General features: G+C 42.2%; 1 protein-coding gene across 1 annotated transcript in view; it reads right to left on the reverse strand.

Moving 5' to 3' along the window:
- The window catches only part of cacna1ab (calcium channel, voltage-dependent, P/Q type, alpha 1A subunit, b), a 107,428-nt gene that overhangs the window by 22,032 nt on the left and 61,066 nt on the right, over positions 1-24,330 (reverse strand). Inside the window, exons 32-40 of the mRNA XM_080464247.1 lie at positions 21,852-21,968; positions 21,692-21,757; positions 19,742-19,839; positions 19,495-19,645; positions 18,378-18,505; positions 16,553-16,649; positions 7,779-7,884; positions 3,925-4,032; positions 1,192-1,295 (exon numbers count right to left, since the gene is read on the reverse strand). Of these exons, the coding sequence (XP_080320373.1) occupies positions 1,192-1,295; positions 3,925-4,032; positions 7,779-7,884; positions 16,553-16,649; positions 18,378-18,505; positions 19,495-19,645; positions 19,742-19,839; positions 21,692-21,757; positions 21,852-21,968 (975 nt within the window). The remainder of the gene's footprint in view (positions 1-1,191; positions 1,296-3,924; positions 4,033-7,778; positions 7,885-16,552; positions 16,650-18,377; positions 18,506-19,494; positions 19,646-19,741; positions 19,840-21,691; positions 21,758-21,851; positions 21,969-24,330) is intronic.

Consider the following 24,330-nt stretch of genomic DNA (forward strand, 5'->3'; position numbering starts at 1 on the left):
TGTCAGACCAAATGCCTCCCCTCGTCTGATGGGTTGTGTTATATGAGATAAAAGTGTAATCAACCGAGTCATTTGTAGGTATGCCATCCGATGATTGATAAACCAATCTGAAGTTGTTGAAAGAAGTCTTCTGGGTGTGACTCCATTATACATAACATGGCATGATATAACAAGTAGAATTTCTTGAACAAAACCAAACTTTGTCTTTGTGTGGATTCTTCCTTTAAAGTCACATCAACCAAGACTGGAGAGGACGAGAAGTGGAGTGAAATGAGACACCATGACAGGACAAACTGAAAGACACACAGACTGGTTAAAGTCCCTGTACACTGCTGATGTTGGGAGAGCCTGTGTGGAAACTGTCCGTTCAGTCCAGTGGGATTGCTGCATTCGGAACATACAAACACATAACGCATCTGTAATGGCGTGCAGTTCAACAGGACTAACATGCTCTCCATTCATCAAATACCCTCGAGGAGGATGAAATTGGACTCTGTTAGATGTATCAAATTAATGGTTGAGGAGGAGGTATTACATGAATGGAGAGATGTTTCCACACGTGTTTCCACCATGTGGCCCGAAAGTACAGAGGCAGCGGGAGCGAGTGCATCTCAAAAGCATTCATCAACAGGAAGGGGGGGGGGAAGAGCACTGACACGGAACGAAAGGTAAGGCCATGTGGTATCGTCAACATTGTCGTTAAGAACATCATCAACAACAAAACCTGTAGTTGAACCTTCAAAACACCAAACTCTCCACACCAAAGTCAAGAAAGCCAAGGTTAAGACAAAAAAAAAAAAAAAACAAACTTAGGAGGGGAAAGGGAAATGTTTTTACCAGATCGAACAAGACGAGGGGCTAGAGACCCTCTTAGCAAGCAAGGCAAAGGAGGATATCTGGGCATACAAGTTCTAAAAGACAATGCAGTTTTCAGGAATCATGCTAAAAAGAGGGAATGCAAGAGGCCAGAAGGTAGAAAAGGTTTGTTTAGCAGTAGAGCGAGGAGGCTTTATCGGATTTAAATGTATAAGAATGGGTTCTTATGCTTTTAAATCCACCTTTGAAAAATGACGGTCCAAGCAGCAAGTGAAAGTGCTATTAAAATAAACAAAAGGACCGGGAACGGAGGAAGAACAGAATATTGTGACGGGGTCTTTCCTGCGTTCGGGGAATCTCTGGGATGGAGTCTACCTGTTCCTCTCGCAGTGCCTGCAGCTTTTTCATCTTGCTCTGCCGATAGTACTCCATGATCATCATGGCAGCGTAGATTTTGCCCACCGTCAAGTCTGTGGCTGCTGAGAAAATGACAAGTTACCCTGCAAGATTAGACCTGAGCGAGATGGGACCCTGAGCCGTTGGGGAGGGGATGGGAGTGCGGGACAAGACACAGATACACACCAACAAGAGAAATACACAGTGGCATGCAGATCACACCAGCAGGTGGGGCTCCACTTCTCAGAACCATGTAGATACTGTTCATAGCTTCAAAAAGGAATTCATAGGAGAACTTCGATGGTAGAAGGAAGTTAGGAAAGTATTCTAGATCAATAATTCCCAACATTTTTCTTGAGGGACCCAATTTATTTACCATAGTAGAATTAGATGGCATACTCCCACCACACCCAGTACAATTTTTTTTTATTTTTTAAAGTTGAAGGAACCTCATAGCACACTATATGTGAAATAGAGTTTCGGGGTGTTTGGTGGTCTCGTGCTACATCAGCTGCAGTTTTTAAATTTCATTCGACAGTTTTTTACCTACAAAGGTCTATTCAGCTTTAAATGTATCCATTGTTTCGATAAAGCCATATTCTATGTAACTATCTTAGTGCGAGCAAAACAGTAGGTAGCTTTTACTGCTGCATCACGGCTCTCTCACCTCAGGTCTCAGTGTTTGTGATAAACGTTACAGTAGAAGCATTCTTAGTAAACTGAAGCCGAACAGACCCCACATGCTGATGTGCAACACACAAATACAATAATACACCACTGTACAGTTGTTAACATAACATAGCTGATAGTCTTTTCACAGGCAGATGCTTGATTTAAATCAGATAACATATTCTTATCACTTTGCTATCATCCTATCATATATACACTTCAGTATATTGTGTTTTCTGACCTAAAATCCATTTACGGATTGGGCAGCCACCTCACTAAGAAAAACATGGACGCCTCGGTCAAATGATCCCAGGAAAACAGGAGCTCAATTTTTTTCTAAAAACTCCAGACGTATATCCCCGGAGTTTGGATGGAACATATAACATTTAAAATCAGAAAAATATTGAGCTTTGTTTTGATTGTTGAATAAATCAAAAGTGTAGTGGACGGGCTTTGTAAATGAACGGCGCCGTTTTCAAAGTGGCATGGCTACTATGACTATTACTGTGTCATAAGATATGACCAGACATATCTTATTCTCTTATAGTATTACAACGCTATAAGACATGAAAATACAGATCTTATAGCTGGTTTCCTGTCATGCACTTAGCCGAACGACTACAAGGCATTGGTAAACATGCAGGATAATATAGCTGGAAATCATCATTGCATTTAGCTTAATCTCAGATTTACCAGAAAATAGTCATCCAATAAACATCACTTAAAACTAACAACACCTATCTTGATAGTTTAAAACTTAAGTTCTTCCTGTAGTGAAAAGACTTCTATAGAGGATCTTCTATAGTTGGCACCCCCTGATATCGAGACTGGCTGAATGCGTGTGGAGGTAAACAGTGTGGCTGTGTCTCTGCTGCTGGGATCTATACGTTTGCGTGTGATATTACTGTATTCACACAAGGGATGTTCATCTGAACATAAATGAGACAAAGCTATTTTGGCTTATTAATTTTAAAAGTGCTCAAATGGGATGAAAAATGTACCGTTTGAGATAAATCCACCAAAACTACTTTTATTGTTTTTCTTCAAGATTTCTCTAACTCTGATACCGTCAATGGTTCTATACGGAAAATGCGTAGGGAAGGATATCGTAGAAAGAGGTGATGTTAACATGTCAGATTTGTAAGAGAGCTGTAGAGCTGCTGTCCCTCACGCCAACTGTTAGCATTAGCTAATCTCACTATTTCGCCAAACTCCTTTTTGCTGGAGGAGTGGCACCTCTTTAATCCTGAACTAACTGAAAGATTGGCCCATATGCACAGTAGCAGCCATTAAATGGCAGCTTTATTACGTCCACCAAGGATGGAATAAGATCATCGGTTTTATCTTTATCTGTTTGTATGTCTTTTGACAAGATTAAGTCAAAATTACTGTCAAAAATGTTTCACCACAGATAGATATTAGGCCATGGAAAATTCCATAACATTTTGAGGGTGATTCGAATCCGAATCTGGATCTGGATTCTGGATCAGGATAAGATTTTTTAGGCTTTTAAGGATTACGTCTAAACTACATGAACCTTTGGCCAAACTCAGAAATCTCTGACTGCTCAGTTCATAATAAGAATAATTTAACTAATTGAAAATGATAATTAAAAGTAATGCATGAGCTACTTTCTCGAGTTGCTTGTTAATTCTTATTAGTGATGCACTCGGAGTACATAGTTCTATATGCTAATTTTCAGTAAGTATTGATCAAGTATTAGTGAGTAATGTTGCAATGTGGTAGAAAGGCGATGGCTTTTTAACTAAAGTAAAAGGTCTGGGGTTTAAAAAATGTTGAAGTGTTCCTTCATAAAATCACACGTCTGTGTATCATGAATCCTGATGTGTAATTTTGAAGATGTAATATTTTGTGTTGAATTTGTGTGTGTGTGTGCGTATGGCGTTTTAAGTATTGATGATGTAGTCTGATCAGGAGATGCAAAGCAGTGAATGACACTGACTGGTAGAAGCTGTCCTCTTGGTGAGTTGGTGATCGGACACACACACACACACCACTATGCGCTGCTTCCCTGCAACTTACCCTTGTGCGGCGTGACCAGCAAGTCCAGTGTTTTCTGCGACAGGTTGGGCCAAATGGCCATCATCTCCTTTCTGAGCTCGGCATCCATCTGGTGCTTGTCTGCACCACCTGGGTCGCCCAGTGCCCAGTGTTTTCACACACACACACACACGCACGCACGCACGCGCGCACACACACACACACACCACAAATGCATTGCATCCAAATATACGCAACCAGCCCACAGACCAAGAGGGTACAGACGCAAAAGGGAAGAAACAATGACATGAATTCCCAAAAGAAAGATTCATCCAGTCACACATGTACACATTCGTTCATTCATTCAAAAAAAAGAAAAAAGAATTTAGTTAGTATATCAAATGTCAGACAATTTGATATATTATAAAACACTGAAATAGAATTGATCCATCACTGTAAAAAAAAGAGACTCTAAAACAGGGGATTTCTAGGTATTGGATGACTGATCCTCTTCGAGTTTAAACCAAACTGCTACAGCTCTAACAGTCACCGAGTTAAATGCTGTATTTTATTGTTAACAACTGTTGAGATCTGCTGGCATAATAAAAAAAAACCTCCTCCCATGCTCGGTCCAAACTTTTAATTTGAGGTCCCGTTTACACAACATTGTTGTGGGACAACTTCCTGACAACAACTTTTATTGCGTTTTGCGTGTCTGTTTACATCACAACAGTGCTCGGAGACAGTAAAAATCGCAACCTTTTGAAAACGGCTCCCAAGGTGGAAACAGGACGAAATAAAACTTTTCTGAAACGTTGACACTTTGCATGCACTCCACACTCGTAGTAAATGTTTTTTTTTGCACTTGCGCTAGTGGATGGACAATAGCAACAATGGTGGCCTCCAGAGTGTCATGACTCCCAGTCAATATTCTCCTGGAACTCGGAAGTTTAGAGTTAAGTCAGTCATAATAGCACTTCAACTTTCTTGTCTGGTCATACGAACGTCTATTCACTTGCCATTGTTACTGTTTATTGTGTATTGCTCTCTGTGTGCATATGTGTGTGGTTTCATTATAAAAACCAACAATAGCACATCTTTGTGTAAACGGACATCGTTTTTAAAACGTTGCCATGTACACTAGGGATGCACCGATCCACGTCTTTTCACTTCCGATCCGATCCCGATACCTGAATTTGGATATCTGCCGATACTATTCCCGAGACCAGAGCTTTGTTTGCTTTATTATTAATCATTATTATTATTCTCATTATTGTTGATTTTATATGAGGCTGTAATAATCTCCTCTCTACAGGCAAGTAAGAAATGTAAGAATGTATGCATGTATTCTCTCAATAGACCACTTGAGGTTAGTATAAGATCAGAAAAGAAAAAATACAAAAAATTTTTGTTCAATTTGTATAATGCAAAGTTGGATAGCACAGTGCTGCGACGTTAGCCTGCTCACTGGCTGTAAACTGTGGAATGGATTTCCTGACTCATTACTCCGCGTCTCATTGAGACGCGCTTCCCTTCAGGAAATCCAGTCCACATTTTGCAGCCAGCGAGCAGAGCAGCCGGCAGGGAATCGCTTGTGGAGTCATTTCAGTAACAGTAAAGCAAAGACGAGGCTTCATGGATCGAAAATATCCAAAGGTTGGATTGGAAATTTCCGATCCGTGAATAACCTTGGTATTGGCACCTGATACCGATACCGGATTGAATCGACGCCATCCCTAATGTAAACACAAAACCTTTCTGAAACAAAAAAGCAAAAACGACACATTTACATAAAAGGGCCTGAACTATCTGACACGTTTTTATCAAAAATCTACAACTGTCGGAACTGTTACCCATATGGTTTTGTATTGAAACATTTATCTGGTCATACAGTACGTTCGGCTCTGCAAAGGCTTGTGTTTATAAAATGTTCAATAATATTACCCTCCTTCTGTTTAATGATGAGTCCTTTGTAAAATCAGCAAAAGCAAAAACCCTGATGGGAAAAAGCCCCCCGACATCTGTAAATGTTTGCATTCTTTATTTTTGCATCTGTTTTTTAAGTGTTCGGAAAAGACGTGCAAATCAGCGGAGTCATCAGGGATTTCCTAAGCTGGCCCCCCACGACTTATTTATTTGCATTTATTTTCTGTGTTGCACCCCTTCTTAAGTTTATTTCTCTCTTCAGCAAATCTCCTGTGCCCGTATTCACAAAGCATCCTTAGGCTGAAAGTAGCTCTTAGTGATGCCACTCTTCAAAAAAATCTTAGAATTCCTCCAAATTTAGGGTTTTTCTTAGAATTTTTCCTTACTCAGATAAAAGTAATTCACAAAGCATCTTAAACCCTAAGAGAGCTCCTAAGGTGGAAAACCGCTAAAAGAAGTGAGGAGGACTTTTAAGAAGTCTAAGAGTTTATTAAACAGACAAGATGATGGAAAGACAAAGAGAAACTCTCTCTGGCGCGCCGTTTCTGTACGGGGGTGGGGGGATCTGTGCGTACTATGAAATTGAATCCTGGCAGCGCCACTGTGTTTAATGACAACGATTAATGACACACTATCGGCTCGATCGTACAGGAATAATGTTTGTTGTCGACCTCATCAGGGAATAGCTTATTTCTCCCACAGCGAAGCAGTGCAATAACACCCGGGATGAAGGCGATCACAACACTGCAATTCCTGGCGACAGGGAAGAAGCAGCGGTGATGACTGGGTTCTGTCCCAACACTCCGTCAGCAGAGTGATCAGTCTGACCGTTACGGCGCTTTCACAGCCCCACATTGGTCATTAATCTCAGGAATTGGTTACGGCTGCGTCCGCGTCCAATATTAATATCAAATACATTAAGTGGTAAAAAATATCCAGCGTGGACAGAAACGATAACAATAATCAAATCAATATAATAATCTGCATGTGAACGAGGTAAGTTCAATAATTTTCATGATTATACATTTTTAATACAGCCCAAGATATTTGATGGGTTCATTTTACTCTCCATTCATTACTATGAGCACAGAGCGCTTTTTTTTCTGTCTTCCTCTCTCTAACAACCAATCACAGCTTTCAGCAGACTGCATCATACATAGTGACTGGGTCAACCACACCTCCTCACTAAGATAAAAGTTGATGTCAACTCCTTGCTAAAAGTTACTCTTAGAAACTTCCTGAATCACTTTTACAGCTCAGATTCCTTGCTAAGTATTTTTAGGCTAAGATAGGAGCTCCCTAAGAGGACTCTGAGACGCTTCGTGAATATGGGCACAGCTTCCCACAGCTTCAAGACCTCAAGATCATCAGCCCTATTGTGTTTTTTTTTTTTTTTAATTTTAGAAAAAGTCAGAATTTTTTTTTTATGTTAACACCCGAATATATTTGAAAAATTCCTCCCCCAACATGTCCAACTTAATTTCATTTTGTGTTTTTAGGGGCTCAGCACTTCATGGCAAACTTAAAAACAAAACCATGTCCAGCAGATCGTTCTTGTGCAAACAGGGTCTAATGGATACAAAAACCTCATTATTATCCTATCCCATATACCATCTGATGAGTGATACAGGATGTTAGTGAATCAGACCAAACATTGGCTATTCGGGGTAAATACGTCTCTGGGTATAAGTATTCTTTGCTTTCTTCTTTTCAGGCGAGTCGGTTTTTGAAACATACCTTTGACATGTTTCCACGATGAAGACAGAAGAAGACTGTCGAAACATGTCAAAGGTATGTTTCAAAAACGTACTTGCCTGAAAAGAAGAAAGCAGAAGTATTCTTATGAAGAAACGAAAAGCATCATGAACTGAAGAACTAAGACTCTGGGTAGCTCCACTGTCTTCATATAGGAGTTTCTGTTTCCTTGGAAAAGTTTGACGGCCAGAGCAAACTGAACTTCAGGATCGTACCCTTGGCGATCTTTATATCCAGTGCCGTCCGGATCAGAGCCATGAGGGTGGAGTTAAAATGCACCGTGTTGTCGTCAGCGACTGGCAGATCCATGCGCAGGAGCCTCTGTGGAGAGCCAGTCGGGATGAGAGGATGAGAGAGGGACGTGTCCTGGCTAAAGACTGATGAGCCTGAACCTCTGGGGTGAGGGGTGAGGGGGTGAGGGGCTTGGGAGGAGAGGGTTGAGAGAGCTCCATAGACAATAGCCAATTACATGTGGACAGGGGATTTGCCCAGGTTTTTTTTTTTTTTTTTTAAATTAACGGGACAAATTAGAGCTAAGAAGAGAATGACCAGGTGTCAAGTCAAGAAAATTTACAAAGTCCTCTGCACAAAGTGGCTGTGGACAAGATAAGTGAAGTCTGCTGGTAAGTCAGATCTTAGAGTGAGCAAATAAATCTGAACTGGTGAGGTCCTGTGTCTCCTGTTAGATTTTTTTCCCAGTGATACTCTACGAGACAGCACAGCTATCCAATGAGGGCCATCTGCTGCTAAGCAACTGTGAGAGCCAAGAACCACAAGGAAGAACAATCAGAGCCAAAATGGCCTCCGACCCAACCTGTGCCCATGTTCCCTAAATGTGTGAATGCATCGGTGCATTTACACATCTCTGTTGTTACACAGATATAACAGTACACATACACAGACTGACCACCAACCTTCTGTCCCAATGCCCCTCCCCTACCCACTAACACACAATTATTTGCACAGACTCCAATTAAGTGCGCTTAATTGGAGTCCTCTGGAGACTGGAGAACAATAACAGTATCACTGGTGTAATTCTGCTATTTTCAGGAGACTGCTCTGCTTTTATTTCACTGAGGCATCTGCTATAGAGCTCCCCCTACCTGTAAGGAGGTTCCCTGTCCTTTACATGTCTATACCAGGTAAGACCGATGGAGAAAAGCCACAGATAGATAGAACAAAACAAGCCGGGGCCAAGCTCGGGCTCGCTTGTTGTTCCTATCCTGTCTGGCAGACATCCATCAGACTTACCTACGAACATGAGCGTTGGGCAATCAAACGATGGCAAGCACGGACGTGTACGATGGCGGTGGGGTTGTGTGCGTGCTCGTCGTGTTCCTGAGTGTGTGCGAGTGTCGGGCATGCCCGGGGCCTCGCGCGGCACGCTAAGGGCATCGGCCAACATCCACAGCGCTCAGCAGGCAGCAGGCAGGCAAACTCGTTGTCGCCCATAGCCATGCGACAGAGAGTGTGAGGATCGCATGCAACAACACCCCCATAGATAAAACCTAAGACACAGAGCATGCAGCATGCAGCATGCCTTTACTTCAGTCCCGCTATCTAACCCTCCCCGACTTTTCCCACCTGCCCAGCCCACTGACCACCCTTCCCACCCCTCCACCGCACCCCACCCCACCCCCCCAGCTCCCCTTAAAATCCACTTTTACAATACAAGCAGCCGTGCATCCGCGCAAAGAGAGTATCCTCAATCCAACCGGATTGATCCGACTGACTAACATTACTTTCTTATTTTTTCTTTTTCACTCTATACAGTCTTTTTTTCACATTTATGGATCCCTTAAAGTCGAATTAGACAACAATGGTAGCACTTCAAATCAGGTCAAGATCTCTCTCAATGCCAAACGGGTGCAGTGTCTTAAGGGGGGTGTCAGAGTTAGAGAGGATTAGAGTTGTGGCATTCCCTGAAAGAAGAAAAAAAAAATCATAGAGAAGATCAAAAAGAGATGGCTGATGCTCTGTTTTAGTTTTTTTTGGATCAACTACAATGTGTAGTTGTGGCACTGCAGGGTAAGGGGAGAGGGGTCTATCAAGGGGTGGGGGGACAGCAGTTATTAGAGCTAAACTGGGTGAGTCTAAGCTTGGTCATGAGATGTAGATACAGATAAAAAGGGGAGGGAAAGAATGAAGAGTAGGAAGAGGAGGAGGGAGAGGAGGACTGTGAAAACACTGAAAGAGTCGAGGAGGAATCAAAAGTGTGTGTGTGTGTGTGTGTGTAAATAGATAGTGAAGAGAAGAAAGAGAGGCGGTCAATTACAAAACACAACAAGAGATAAAGACGAGGACTAAAACAACACTGACATAGGTCTAGAGGTCAGTTCAAGAACAAGGTGCTGGAGCCATACAAAGTAATCTTTTTTATTTGAATTTTTTTTTTTTTATGGGACGGCCCCAGTGTCCTCCACAAGAAAGATCAAGAACTCTGTCCGATCGCAGTGTTGAACCTTCCCCTCTCTATTCACGAGGTCTTTCTGATCTCAAAAAGGTCATTTTACTATGGGGAATTGTGTCAATGAACACTGGAGAGTTTTGATGGCTGAAGTATGTGATGGGGGGGGGGAGGGGCACTGCTAGGACAGGTTGACAATCTGAAGGAAACAAAAAAGAACAGAACCGAGAGGTAGGGTAGAGTAGAGTAGAGTAGAGACAGAGTGGGCTGGGATGGACAGAGGGTGTGATGAAAGGAATGAGGATGGGTCCTGATCGCTGACGGACGAGTGGATGTAGAGGCAGGAGGACTGAAGAAGCATGAGTTTGGATAAAGATTTAGCAAGAAGATCAGGGAGAAAAAGGTACAAAGTAATCTGAAAAAAACTGAGAAAGTCAGAAGTGAAGAGGGCACTGACACCCAGATTCAATAGAGATGAGGGATAGTGGAGAATTATTTTAATATTGGATCAAAGTCATGCTTGTCACTCATTGTTCATAAGGAACGCTATTTGAGCACTGAGTGGCCGGTTCATAACTAGAAAGGGTTGGTAAAGGCAAAGAATGGATCGAAGAATTATTCACCTGGTATTAAAAAAAAAAAGTCCTTAGCTAGACTTTTGTGTGTAACGAGGACTTCATGTTGGTTTTTGGACCATCTTCTCTTTAAATGGATAAATCAAGAGTAGTTTATCATTCAAACAGAACCTATTTTTCAGAATTTAGAGGTCCACTTGAAAAACTCTTCAGAATTTCTTAATTTGTTTTAATTTCAACTCCATAATTTCTCTATTGCCCATGGGCACTGAGGCCGTAGTAAACAGTTCTTCTGCACATGTGCGAGCAGATGGACAATAACAACAGTGTTTGCCTCCAGAGTGTCATGACTCCCAGTCCATAATTCTCCTGGGACTTGGTAGTTTTATATTTGAGAGTCACCTGTAATAATAGCAATTCTACTTCATCATCTGTCCATACGAACTTCTGTGTACATGCCATTGTTAATGCTAATGACATCGTTTTTACCGTTTCTGCCGTGTTAGTGTAAACAATTATTGTTTTCAAATCCGAAACAAAATCAAGCAATGCCATTTCACTTGAAACGTTGCTGTGTAATCGCAAAACTTTCCTCAAACGATTTCACTTGAAATGTCATGTAAAGGTAAAACTTTTCTGAAATGAAATGAAACAACGCGATTTCGCTTAAACGTTGTGTTAACAGGGCCTGACGGCTCAGCTAATGTGTCACAGGTCCATGAAAACAGTTTTTTTATGCAATGCTTGAATTACCAGGGCAGTGCTTTATTGTTTTTCCCAAAAACGTTGAATGACCTTGCCAATAGTGTTTTGGTGAATCTGGATGGCAGGAAGAAGACGAAGAAGAAAAGAGAGGCCAGACAGAACAGGAATGAACTGAGGTTCAGAAGAAACAACAAGACAAAGACAATGAGGATGCTGAAATGCTCGACCCAAATCTTTACCCTGGTGGTCTGAGGCGCAAACAAGCCCACATTTCCTTTGGTGTCAAAAATAAGCATCTTGTGGAAAAAAAGACAAAAAGGGCCAGAACTTTTCTCTGCTCATGTGTGACGTATTTCTGATTATCTGTATGAGCACAGTGGAGTGTGTGCGTGTGTGTGTGTGTGTGTGTGTGTGTGTGTGTGTGTGTGTGTGTGTGTGTGTTTGCGTGTGTGTGCAGTATGATGCCATCCACAGGAATAAGAGGCGCAGAGGACTGAAGACAGACGTCCTTGCCGGTCCTTCTGTACCTGCATCGTAAGCAAACAGTGACTGAAATACTCTCTTACATCAGCATCTATACTACAAATGATCTGTTTTCTGCTGTAGAGTACATATTTGAAGTATGAAGTCACTACAATTATAATTATATTGCTCAGGATGCATTTTGTTATGGTGCAATCCTGCAAAAAAATGTCATTTCATTTAATAATTTGTTGTAAAATGCAGTTTTTTGCATTAATTTTCCCAAAAATATATTCCAAAACACAAGTATTCTGCAGGATTTTTTCACATTTGTGCATTCATAGTGCTGTTACAGAAGTAAACAACCAAAAAAGGACTTTTTCTTTTTACATACAGACTAAAAATACAAAAGTTGTTTTGTTTTTGCCACACCTGACTCCTACCTGTGTTTCTTAAACTTTTGTGCATGCGTCCGTGCAGGTTGCAGAAGGACTGGCAAAGTCTCCTCCGTTCCCTTACTCCTGCGGAGGAGGAAAATCAAAAGGAGGAGGACTGGCTACCACTCCACTATCACTTCACTTCACGACAAAAGCCCATCCCTCCATCCCCGCGGTCGGAGAGAGAGAAGAGAGGACAGCGCTCACCACCACCACAACCACCACTGACAGACAATGAGGAGAACATCGCTGGGAGGAGGAGGGGGGGGGGGGGGGGGGTATGGGGAGAGAGGAGGAGGAGGAGGAGGAGGAGAAGGGAAGGTCTCAGCAGCAGACAGAGAGAGAGAGAGAGAGAGAGAGAGAGAGAGAGAGAGGAGAGCTCCTCCCCGGCGATGGGGAGGTTTAAGGTCGAAGACTGGAGGAGGGAACAGAAAGAGGGTGAGGAGAGGAATGGTAGAGAAGGGGAGGATGGGTTGGGGGGTGGGGGGTTGTGGGAGGGGAAGGGGGTGGTGGCTGAGGGGGAGGGGGGTAAGGTGGGGGGCGAGTCTACCTTATAGGCGACCCGGGCGGGACACCTCTTCCCGAGGCCTAGCGGCGGACACATGTGTCTTAGCATCTGATACATGTCTGTGTAACTGATCCGGCCGCTGGGGTGGCCATAAACACACAAACACACAAACACACACACACACACGCGCGCACGCGTATAGCACCCGCACACCAACACACACACGCACACGGACAAAACAGACGAAGACGGACGACGTGAAAACGAAAGAAAGATCAACAGGTGGGGCGGGGGGGGGGGGGGGGGGGTGGGGGGGAAGGGGGGGGGGGGGGTTCAGGGCACGGACAGACGGACACACAAAGGTGTGTTGGGGGAGGGTGGGGGGGGGGGGGGGGGGGGGGGGGACACGAGGGGAAAAATAGAAAGAAACCAACAAAGGAGAGGAAGGGGGAAGGAGGGAAGGGGGAAACAAATACACAGAGGTTATTGGTTTGGTCGCTGTGGATATGTGGTTGCTGTGGTGAGAGAAAAAGAGAGAAAGAGAGAGAAAGAGAGAGCACGAGGGGGCGTGTTCACGAGGATTTCTAAGTCTGGTAGGTCATACAGTTAAAATAAATAGAGGTGGAGGAGAGGAGGAAGGGGGTTAGGAGGGAGGGCAAAGGTTCAAGGAGGGAGGTAGGAGAGGTTTGGAGGTGTTATTTAGTTTAGTTAGTTAGTTGCTCTGGAGATACCGTTCTATGCGAGGTGAAAAGGGGATGTGGCCTTTTTTTTTTTTCATTTGAAAGTTTTTGCCCTCTTTCGCCGCTCGGATAGAACTGGCAGCGGGGCTTCGAGCAGGCAAAGAAAAGCGCCGCTGCGGAGATCGGAAGTGAGTGACAAGTCAATGCAGTCTGTTTTACTGAGGCTGCGCGTCCACAAGGAACCTCCATTCACGACCACGTCTCCAGATAGAGGACGGGAAGCGACGCCAGACCCCCACAGTGGTCTTCTGGGGGTCATTGCAATAAAAATTCTTCAATAATATTTGCAATGGAGAAAAACTGACTGCTAAATAAGAAAAAATGTAGTTGAAAGATTTAAAAACAGATGACAGGATTCACAGACTCTACTGTCCTATTATATATAAACACTTCACCTAATTTTGCATTATTCTTTGTTTGCATATTTGACATTTACCTTTTAAATGCTTTTATTATATTTTCTAAAACATTTTTTTTCTTTTCTTTTTCATTATTCTTTTAAATTCCTGACATATTATCTGCTCTCATCCAATCATTTCAACCTTATTTCTATCATTTTATTTTCAAATTTCCTCAATAAGCCAACTTCATTCATAATTTACCGAAAGATTTCAAGATTTTCGTCACTATTTCATCTTTGTTTCTTTTTCCTCTATACTTTAATTTATTGTCGTCTAATAATGTTTTGGAGAATATAAATTACATGATTAATATTTTCTTCCAGGCAGTCACAGTCGTGGTCTCATATTTTCACACCACTGTGCTTAATGTGTGTAAAGAAGCACGATAACAATGAAGAAAGTATCTTTTAGGCAACTACTGTGATTGTGATTATCGCAGAACACGACACTAAAACCGTGCCGTCTAAAGGTATTTCTCTTTTTCTTTTTTTCCATAGTGTGAAAGACTGGCTCAATGATGAACTGAGTCAGTTATTTCCGTCATTGTGACCACTGTAAAACATTCTTAAAAAAACTAACTAAACAACCAACAATTCCTCCCATGAGCATCTGTGGACGCAGGTCGTTGTTGAGAGGTGCCTGGTGGACACAAGACCTTTTCTTAAAGTCCAAAGTCATTTGCCTTGGACCACACACACACACACCCTGCCCCTTTCTTTTCCCATAAAACTGGAGCCACAAGCAGAGAGGGTTTGGCCGTATTATGACAGTACTCTGCGTAACAAGGAACATCAACGGACTCCTGCAGAGTGCAGTTTCTCCTAAGTTTTATCAAGTTGATCTCTGAACTGAACTCACACAGTTTCAGGTTTTAGTGACGCAGAAGAAGCGCTGGACTTTTCCGATCATATTGTCTTTCTTGTGTGGGATGAGAAGAGCCTGTAACAGGCAGAAATATTCGTTCTGATTCCCATAACTCTTAAAGCCACTCTGCATAGGACTTTATGGGGGTCCTTTTTCTAAAACTAAGCATTCATAATAAGATGTATTCATGGCAAAGAAAGAAAGAAATCCATGCACACATAGCGGCTTTAAGGCGTATTCAATCAGACAGCTTTGACGAGTAGTTTCCAAACATGAGCCGTGGACGTACTGAAACTCGCAAATACTTCTGATATAGGCTACAACTAAAAGTTTCAGAAAGAGATGAGGTCTGGTTTACTAAGGCAGCAGACAACTCGAACTATAGTACCATCAAAGATTATAACCCTTTATAAGGATGCATAATGCTCAATGATTACATAGTACAGGTGATTTATGTGTGTAGAATTTTATCAAACACCTCACGATGAAGTGAGCCGCATTTACTTCGTATTGTGTTACATGATGTTACAAAACATGCTGAAGATTATTTAAGGAGGAACACTCCCCTGGACCCGTGCAGAAGTCTGTTACTTTGCAGGGATTATTTGCTGTTTAAATGACACAAATGGACTTGAACATGGCCTAATGCTCCTGCACACTGGAATTTAATTCAGTGGTGTCCCATTTATATTAGGCCCCGTTTAAACGACAACGTTTTCAAGTGAAAATGGTAATTTTTTGTTTTAGGTGGAGTTTACAAGACAAAGGTGCTCAGAGAGACTGAAAATGCAACTTTTTGAAATCGGCTCCCGGGTGGAACTTTTTGAAAACGTTTTGACTCCGCCTCCCTGGAAATGGTCCAACTCTGTTGCTGTGGAATTAAGGGAAAACAATACTTTTCAGAAATGCTCCTACTCCATGTAAATGGAGGAAAATGCGTTTTCTGAAACGCTGCAACAGCGTATGCCATCGCAAATAGTTCTACCACAATAGACTAATGTGAATAAAATCTTGATTTCTGTGTTTCTTTGTTTTTTTTTAAACAGTCTGGATTTGATACTAGTCACAGCTGCTGCAATAAGTTAGATTACCTTTAAACGAGAAGCTTTTATTATTGAAAATTGTGAGAGAGTATTTTCCTTGTCGGTTTTAACTGAAGACAGAATGAGGTAGGCGAGTTGTTGGCTTTCACACATGTTTATATGTTTAATCAGCCCAGTTTATTCATATTTTGTTTGCAGGTCAACGACACATGTCTGGAAAACACGGTCCAAGCCAGGATTTACCAACCGGTCGACTGTATTCAGGCCAAACCCTTTTTGCACATGTCTCTGCACTGAAGTAACCCGCACCTCCCAAACCCCAAACTCAAACAAGAACAATGCACATTGCTCAACCATTTTCTGCCCAGGCAAAATTAGACAGCAAGCAGAAATCAAAGACAATGGCTGACTGGAAGTCTAGACTCTACGGTTTACAGAATACTCAATTCAAAAAAGTGAACACATCAGTGGAACTTTCCCAGCGTTCAGTCAGAAGACAATAGCAAGTGCAGTGCACCACCTCATGCGTGTGTGCGTGTGTGTGTGTGTGTCTCTGTGTGGATACATGAACGTGTGCAAGAGTGTGTGTGCATTTCTGCATTGTCCCAAACATTCTCATCGTCATGTCAGAATGCATATACAAGAGAATAACCCTCAAAGAAGAATGATTCAATGGTGAAATGGGCTTAAAACAAGTGAATAATGCAAACCCAAACAGAACGATCAAACCAAAAAGCTGAACGAAGAAAGAACTTTGTTCTCAAAGTGATAGAGCGACATTCATTCCAGTCTCTTAAAGGCGAGCAGGTTGCGTTTAAAGTTTGTGCTTTAGGGGTTTGGTTCAAACCTTGCAGGCCACCCTATGTGGGCATTTCTTGCCAAGGCCCAGAGGAGGGGAGATAACTCGCAATAAACTGTACATATCCTTATAATGTATGCGCCCGCTGCAAGAAAAATACAAGGAGGGGAGGTTAGGTGAGGGAACACACCAAATACAGAGAGAGAGAGAGAGAGAGAGAGAGAGAGAGAGAGAGAGAGAGAGAAGTGAAGGAGAGGGCATTTATTTACACTGAGAAAACATTCCACACACACACACACACACACACACACACACACACACACACACACACACACACACACACACACACACACACACACACACACACACACACACACACACACACACACACACACACACACACACACACACACACACACACACACACACACACACACACACACACACCCTTCCAGAGAGGAGAAGAGGGAGAAGGTGGGGTTACATTCATCTGAACTATGCACAAAATAAAAGAGGAGAAAAACCAAACGAGAGAACGACAGGACGAAGGCTGGATAAGTGTCAGCCTTCGCTGTCCTGTTTAATTCTCATTATGGTTCAGTACAGATCCTGTTTCATCGTCTTCATGAGAGCGAGACACTGGTCCCTGCCTCGTCTCAGAGGGAGAGAAAAAGTCAAGGGTTAACATGACATCCAAGAGTCTCAAACAGCTGTAGAGATATTGCCACAACCTGAGTATTTCATTCTGACAGACGTTTGGATTCCGACCATGGATCCAAATTTGCCTGGGTCGCCGTTCCTGTTTAATGTTTTGTGCAAACTGTTCTTGACTTTTCTAATAACCTCCACATAATCCTGCAGTTCTTCAGCCACTCCCCGATCTCGTTTCGCCACGTCCTGATTGCTACCAGTATGTTACAATTATTCCTTATGGCATGTTTTTGTGTGTGTGTGTGTGTGTGTGTGTGTGTGTGCGTGCGCGTGCAAATGTGCATTAATGAACAGCTGGGAAATGGGAATTTCCCATTCAAGTGTCAAAAATACGTCTAGACGCCGTAAAACCTGTCATATATCAAAACATTTGGTAATAAAACAACATTGTTGTACTTATTGACAATTAATGGGTGTAGAAACATGTGCTTCTGCCACTTTTTCAAAGATAGCTTCAACTTTCAACATATGCCAACACTTGAATATTACTGTTTGTGTTTCATGGTATTGAATAATTCATGTTACCAGTGTCACACCTTGGTAACATGAATGTTTTGGATGATTCACTTTGCTGAATGGACACTTGAATTCTTGGAGGCTATAACGACTAATATAAAGGTGCTCAGCTCTATTTTAAACATATCCAGGTATCCGTTACATGTGTCACATCTCATCAGCAGTGGGAAGAATTAAATACCCGGGCCATATTAGCATAGCCTGATCCAACCATATGTGTAGAAGTAACATGGAGATAAAAGACTTTTAAAAGGCTGTTGGTACCATTTAGCTTGAAATGAACTAGATGCTGGAATGTTTGGAATTTTCCCAACTCCAAACATCCAGAATTCCCAGCTACACTAACTTGTCTGACTCTGACCTCGTGTCTATTGTATTACAGTTTTCCATCAGTATTCTAGACTGTTTTTCTTCCACCTTCATTTTGATCACCATCATCTAATATCCTCCACCTTCACTTGGGTCTCCAGTGATTGGCTTTACACATCAGAACTGTACATGTGCATTGGTTTCTATATTCCTGTTGCTATGGACTATATGTATGGTACTTTAAACCTCATGTGTGCTGGCACGTATATGTGATACATGTTGAGGGTAGTGAAACTGTCCCTTCAGCAGTGTCTTTGTGTATGAGTGTGCCACTCACCAGGCGGCGGGGTCGTACTCGGCCCATATCCTTACATACTCGTCCAGGTGATGCGGCCCCAGGATGGACGAGTCTCTGGTCAGATATTCAAAGTTGTCCATGATGACAGCCACAAACAGATTCAGCATCTGGAGCAATGTGGCAACAAACAGACAAACAAACAAACAAAAAAACTTGTCAGGCTTTTCTACACAAGGTTTAGAAATCTCCCTCAAAAGCAGGAGTCACTAACAGTAGCTTTAGGAACTGTTTACACAAAGGTTTCAAGTGAAAATGTAAAATAAACAGAACAATTTTTCTGAGACACTTGGTCGCCATGGACACCGGGGGGAAATCCGGACAACTTTTATGAAGATCTGCTACCGCGCATGCACCCCACGGCCGTACTGAATAGTTCTTCTGCACATGTGTGAGTAGATGGACAATAACAACAATGTTTGCCTCCACAGTGTCATGACCCCCAGTCCATGTTCTCAAGGGGCTTGGTAGTTTAATAGTTAAGAGTCACTGTACTAACTATCCATAAGAATGTCTGTGTACTCGCCATTGTTAATGTTTAGCTTATTGTCCTCTATGCAATTGTGTGTGTGGTTTCATTACAAAAACAAACAACAGTCCCAATTAGTGGCCAAAGATGAAAACATTGCATGACCAGCTTTGTCACCATTGATACGCAAGTTTGTGAACTGGTGAATGTGAATGACCATTGAAGGGTTTAGGACATTATCTGCCAGTGGAGCATGTTTGGTGCAGACCAAAAACATCTTGTCTGCAGAAAAAGAAAACATTCTAACAGTAAAGGCAGTGGTAGGAATCTTCTGCTTTGGGATTATGGTGTGCCTGCCGTGAAGGGTAGCTTGAATTGACTCAGTTTTGAATTGTACATCAGTGGGTTTGTAGAATGGTAACTCAATCAAATTGGCAATGTCAACAGGTCCACAAAGATGCCCAGAAGTTATGTATCTAGAAGCATGTGATATCTTTTGTTATTATTCTAGTACCATCTTCCTTCAAAATGTTCCATAAAGCTTAGGGTCATGGGGGTCTGGAAACAATCCCAGTTGAATGTGTAGATCTTGATTGAGTGGATAATGACGTGTTCATTGGTTTTTCTCACCAGAAACGAGCAGAGGAAGATGAAGGAGACAAAGTAGGTGTAGGCGAAGGTGCTTCCACACTCGGCTTCTGTGTTCCCTGAGGCCGAGTCGCATTTCTTACCGCCGAGGCAAGCCAACATGATGTCATGCCATGCTTCACCCGTAGCGCTCCTACACAAGCGGAGGCAAACAATATTGATTTACAGTGTCAGAAGAAGACAGGTCAAAAGACACTGAGGACCCAAGGAACCGGCGGGTCTGCCTCACCTGAACAGTAGCATCAGGGCCATAATGAAGGTTCGGAAGTTATTGTGCTCATTGATGGCACTTATTTCTTCATTGTCGAGAGCTAAGTTCCCGAACAACTGCACAGACGAACAGAGGCCATTGTAGTGATTTTAAAACAGAATTCAAACATTCATACGACGAACTCTCAATACTTCTCGAACTGCATTCCTTTCAATGATTCATTTTCCCCTCCTTTATGTCCAGGCAAACTTCGCCCATCTTTGCGCTTTTCTGTTTCACAAAATTTAGGCAGATATCTCCTCTATCACAATTCATCTGCTTACGAATCCTCATTCCTCTTCTCCTTTCTCTTTTGTAGGAGCTGCCCGCACCAGCGTGAACGTACAGATTTTCAGTCTGAATCAACCCAGTTTGTAAACACCTTTTCTGTCCCTGAACTTGTTCTCACAAAGGGCAACTGATAACAAACCACCATACACAGAAAAATAGGTAATAGTTCAAGCATCTATGCTCAAGTGGTGTGATGTCATTATCATCATTATCAGTTGGAGTCATTTGGTTATGGATGGGGAAAGCTGATATATATTACTGCGTCTACAGCACATGTGGGGCAGCGAGTAGTGTTTACGCAGTCCCGTCACTCCTGGAAGTTCTGCATCAAGGCTATATGTACCGCAAAATAGTTCACCGCTATGTCTCAGTCATCTCAGCTTTTTTGGGATCAGTATCATACATGGTACACTTGGTAGATTTGAAATCGGTCGATGTTTCTTGTACTTGCACGGTGAAATAGACATGACAAACCAAATGATTGCTGGACATACATCGCACTTAAACCTCCATCTTTCTAAAGCTGCACTTATCGTACTAATTCTGTGCATCAGCTCTAGTCTAGGTTTATCTGAGATGGTATTGCTTCGTTCCAGTCTGAGTTTATCCGATGTCTGTCTATCTTGACATCTGAGGCCAGTTTAATATTCATTAGGCTTTGAGGTAACCGCAGAGATTCCGCCTGAATTTGACTCAACAAACAGAAACACGGTAGTCTTCACAAACAGCTTGATAAATTAAGCTTGCTCATGTTAAGTCACTTCCCATTTAGACTTGATTTATAGCTCTGTGGGAAAACAGTCTGTAAGTGGAAGAGTCATCGCTATGCATTCAAGATAAACTCTGGTGTAACGGAGGGGATTCATGGTACGTATATTAGTAAAAAGAGAACATGGTTTCGCGACCGATCCCCATACGCCCCTAGCGTTATGGCGGTGAACTACTTAGCGGTACATGCAACCTCGTCACAGAACTTCCAGTGGTGAACGAGCTGCGTAGAGGCTACGTACTGCCCTATGCAGACTGTAGACGCAGTCGTCTACTGCAGCCTTCAGCCTATACTGATACATAGCCTTGATAGCTGGAGAGAAACAGATGTAGATAGTTTAGTAGCAGTTATATCTCCCCATAAAATGTCTATTGTTATCAGAATAGTGGTGTTTGTTGCCCACAGCCCTGATGGTCCAAAGTACAAAACTTGAAATGAGAATATATAAATTCTTACTTTTTTTTCATGTATTTGTTCTTGGGATGAGTTTAAATGTCTGTTAAGATGCTGCTGCGTTCTGCAGTGTATCATGGCTAATTGACACGGTTTGTCGAGGCCGGTCATAGCGGTGGCACCTGGTGAGCTCAACAATTTCTCAGGTGCTACATATTGTAGAACGTTTATGAAACACTTGGTTTTGACTACATTACTTTCGAACTTTTGACTTCAAATGCATTTTCAGCATTTAATGCAGTATTCATTTTATTGTCTTGTCAATATTGTACATGTCCATCCGTATTCTGTACATGCATGCAGCTCTACCTCTTATAGAAGAGATTTCCTTCACCTCACAGCTACACGAGCAACCAAACACAACAGGCAGAGAGAATATTTAAGTTAAGTAGTAAAGTCCAGTCAGCAGCACTCACCTGCATGCCAATGATGGCATAGATGAAGAAGAGCATGGCAATGAGCAGACACACGTATGGCAGAGCCTACCAGAGCAGAGAAAGTAAATACTCGTCAGTGCCGCCGGACGCGTTGCGCTCTGTACACACTTGGAGCCTGGATCTGTTGGCGAGCGGATACCTTGAAGGACTGGACGAAGGTCCACAGCAGGATGCGGATGGTCTCTCCCTGTCGCAGCAGCTTGATGAGTCGAGCGGCCCTGAAGAGCCTCAGGAAGCTCAGGTTGATGAAATTGTTCTATGTCGCGCAGGAGGAACACAGTCAGTTTTCACGAGAATATGCGAGCCCCGTGCAACTTTCCTCTACCGAAACACAAAAACGAGGACAAAGGGAGAAGTCCAAACCAACAAAAGCTATCTGACCGCAAACACAATGCTTCTCAGGAGAAATAAGAACAAATGAGGCAAAAGACAGAGAAAAGATTAAAAGAATAAAAAAAAAAAAAGAAGAGATCTTAAAGGTGACAAAAAAAAGAGGAAACTCATAATTCAAAGAGTTTAAAGGTCATCATCCAATCTGGTAGAGCAAAACACTTTTTTTTTTTTTTTTTTTGTTTGTTTGTTTTAAGAGAACCAAATGCACTGATCTCTGGGGGGCAAGCAGGCCACACAAGATGGAGCACGGTGCACTTTGCCTGTCACACACACACACACACACACACACACACACACACACACACACACACACACACACACACACACACACACACACACACACACACACACACACACACACACACACACACACACACACACACACACACACACACACACACACACACACACACACAGTTAGCAGAATTAGCTTGGCTTTGGTTTGTTTGTGACACAGAATAAGATGATTTTCTGATATTTATCTAAATGTATAAGCCCCACATTGTGGATTAAAGCTTTATGAATGTAAATTCTAATCGTTAATGTCTATGCTGGTGCATCAACACATTTTCATCTTACTGTATCATAATTTCATACTTCATAATTTAGCGGAGCAGTTTTCACACTTTGAAAAATCTGATTTGCTGTATGGTGGCAAGCATGCAGCCTGTCAGAAAAAGAAAAGGTAAAAATTTACGTCCAAATTAGCGATTCTTAGGGCTGGTAAACTCCTTCCAAGTCTATATTTTGGCTCTTTGCAGTGTCATGTGGAGAAATATTGAATATACAACAGCCAAACTCCCTGCTAAGGCTCTGGCATTTTGTGGATGACAGGCAAGGCAGAAAGAGGCACATGAAGAGGAAGAGGACGAGGAGGAGGAAGAGGAGGTAGGGGGAAGCACCAGCGAGCAGTTTCAGTGCAGGCATGGCTTGGCATGGCAGCAAACTCTTTCAGGGAGGCTCTGGCCTACATGCAGACCAGCAGGGGCCAGTGGGGCCGAGCACATCCTTAAGTCCATTTCAAACATTCACTGAGTTGCACTAGAAGCAAGAGAGATCATTTCTATTAGCGTGTTTGACAACTATTGTAAATCAGCTGTAAGTACGTTTACACTGGTATTACTGTCTAATATTATCATGACAACGCTAATGACTTCTAATTCTTTCATACTACTACTGTTTTCACTATCTTGTTATTGTTTACTAATACTATCATGACACTACTATTGTTTTCAAATACTATCACAATAGTATTATTGTTTTATATTACTATCATGACACTACTATTGTTTTCAAATACTATCACAATAGTATTATTGTTTAATATTACTATCATGACACTAGTATTGTTTTCAAATACTATCAAAATAGTATTGTTGTTTTATATTACTATCATGACAGTACTATGGTTTTTTTAATACTATTATAATACAATTCATTATTTCTAATGCTATCGCGATACTACTATTGCTTTATAATATTGTCATGACAATACAAATTATTTCTGATACTATCATGACACTACTATTGCTTTTGGTTGTTTTAATATACTTTTGTGTCCTTTTGTGTATTAAGCTCAGTACTGTTTCTGGATTAACGTAAAAGCCAACTAAATATTGTTCTGTACAACTACATCTGCTTTCAGTGTGTATATCGTTGCATAAACTCGATCAAATTGAAATGTATGTGTTGAGATACAAGGAGTTTAAAGGGTCATCATTCAGAAAGCGCATGCACAGGACTCTGGGGTTTGGACTGGCTGTGGGGGGGGGCAGGTGACTGAGGCGGGGTGGCAGGACATGTATCAAGGGAGTACACATGGCCAATGACGATGCAGCAGAAAGCTTTGAGAGATAAATTACAAACCAACCAGATTCTACATGTGCGAAGATGTAGAAAGATGAATGGGAGAGGGAGTTTTTTTTTGTTGTTGTAGTTACATTTTTTGGTAGGTTGTAGTAAATCGTGAGTGGGTGAGAGATATTGTCGTGGGGGGAGAAGGAGGAGGATAAGGAGGAGGAGTGGCAGGTTGGTCGTGTGTTTTATTGGGCGGGGGCATGGGGGCGAAACACACACCATCACCATCATCACAGCACCACCACCACATGTCATGGCGCAGCAACGGATGGAGAACACGATGAAGGATTTCATAGTGCATTTTGATTGGATGGATTTTTTTTTTTTTTTTTTTTTTCAGAGGAGGAGGGAGTGGGAGGGGCGTAGGG

Source organism: Lipophrys pholis (genome assembly GCF_963383615.2).
Source record: "Lipophrys pholis genome assembly, chromosome: 5".
NCBI classification, from domain to species: Eukaryota; Metazoa; Chordata; class Actinopteri; order Blenniiformes; family Blenniidae; genus Lipophrys; species Lipophrys pholis.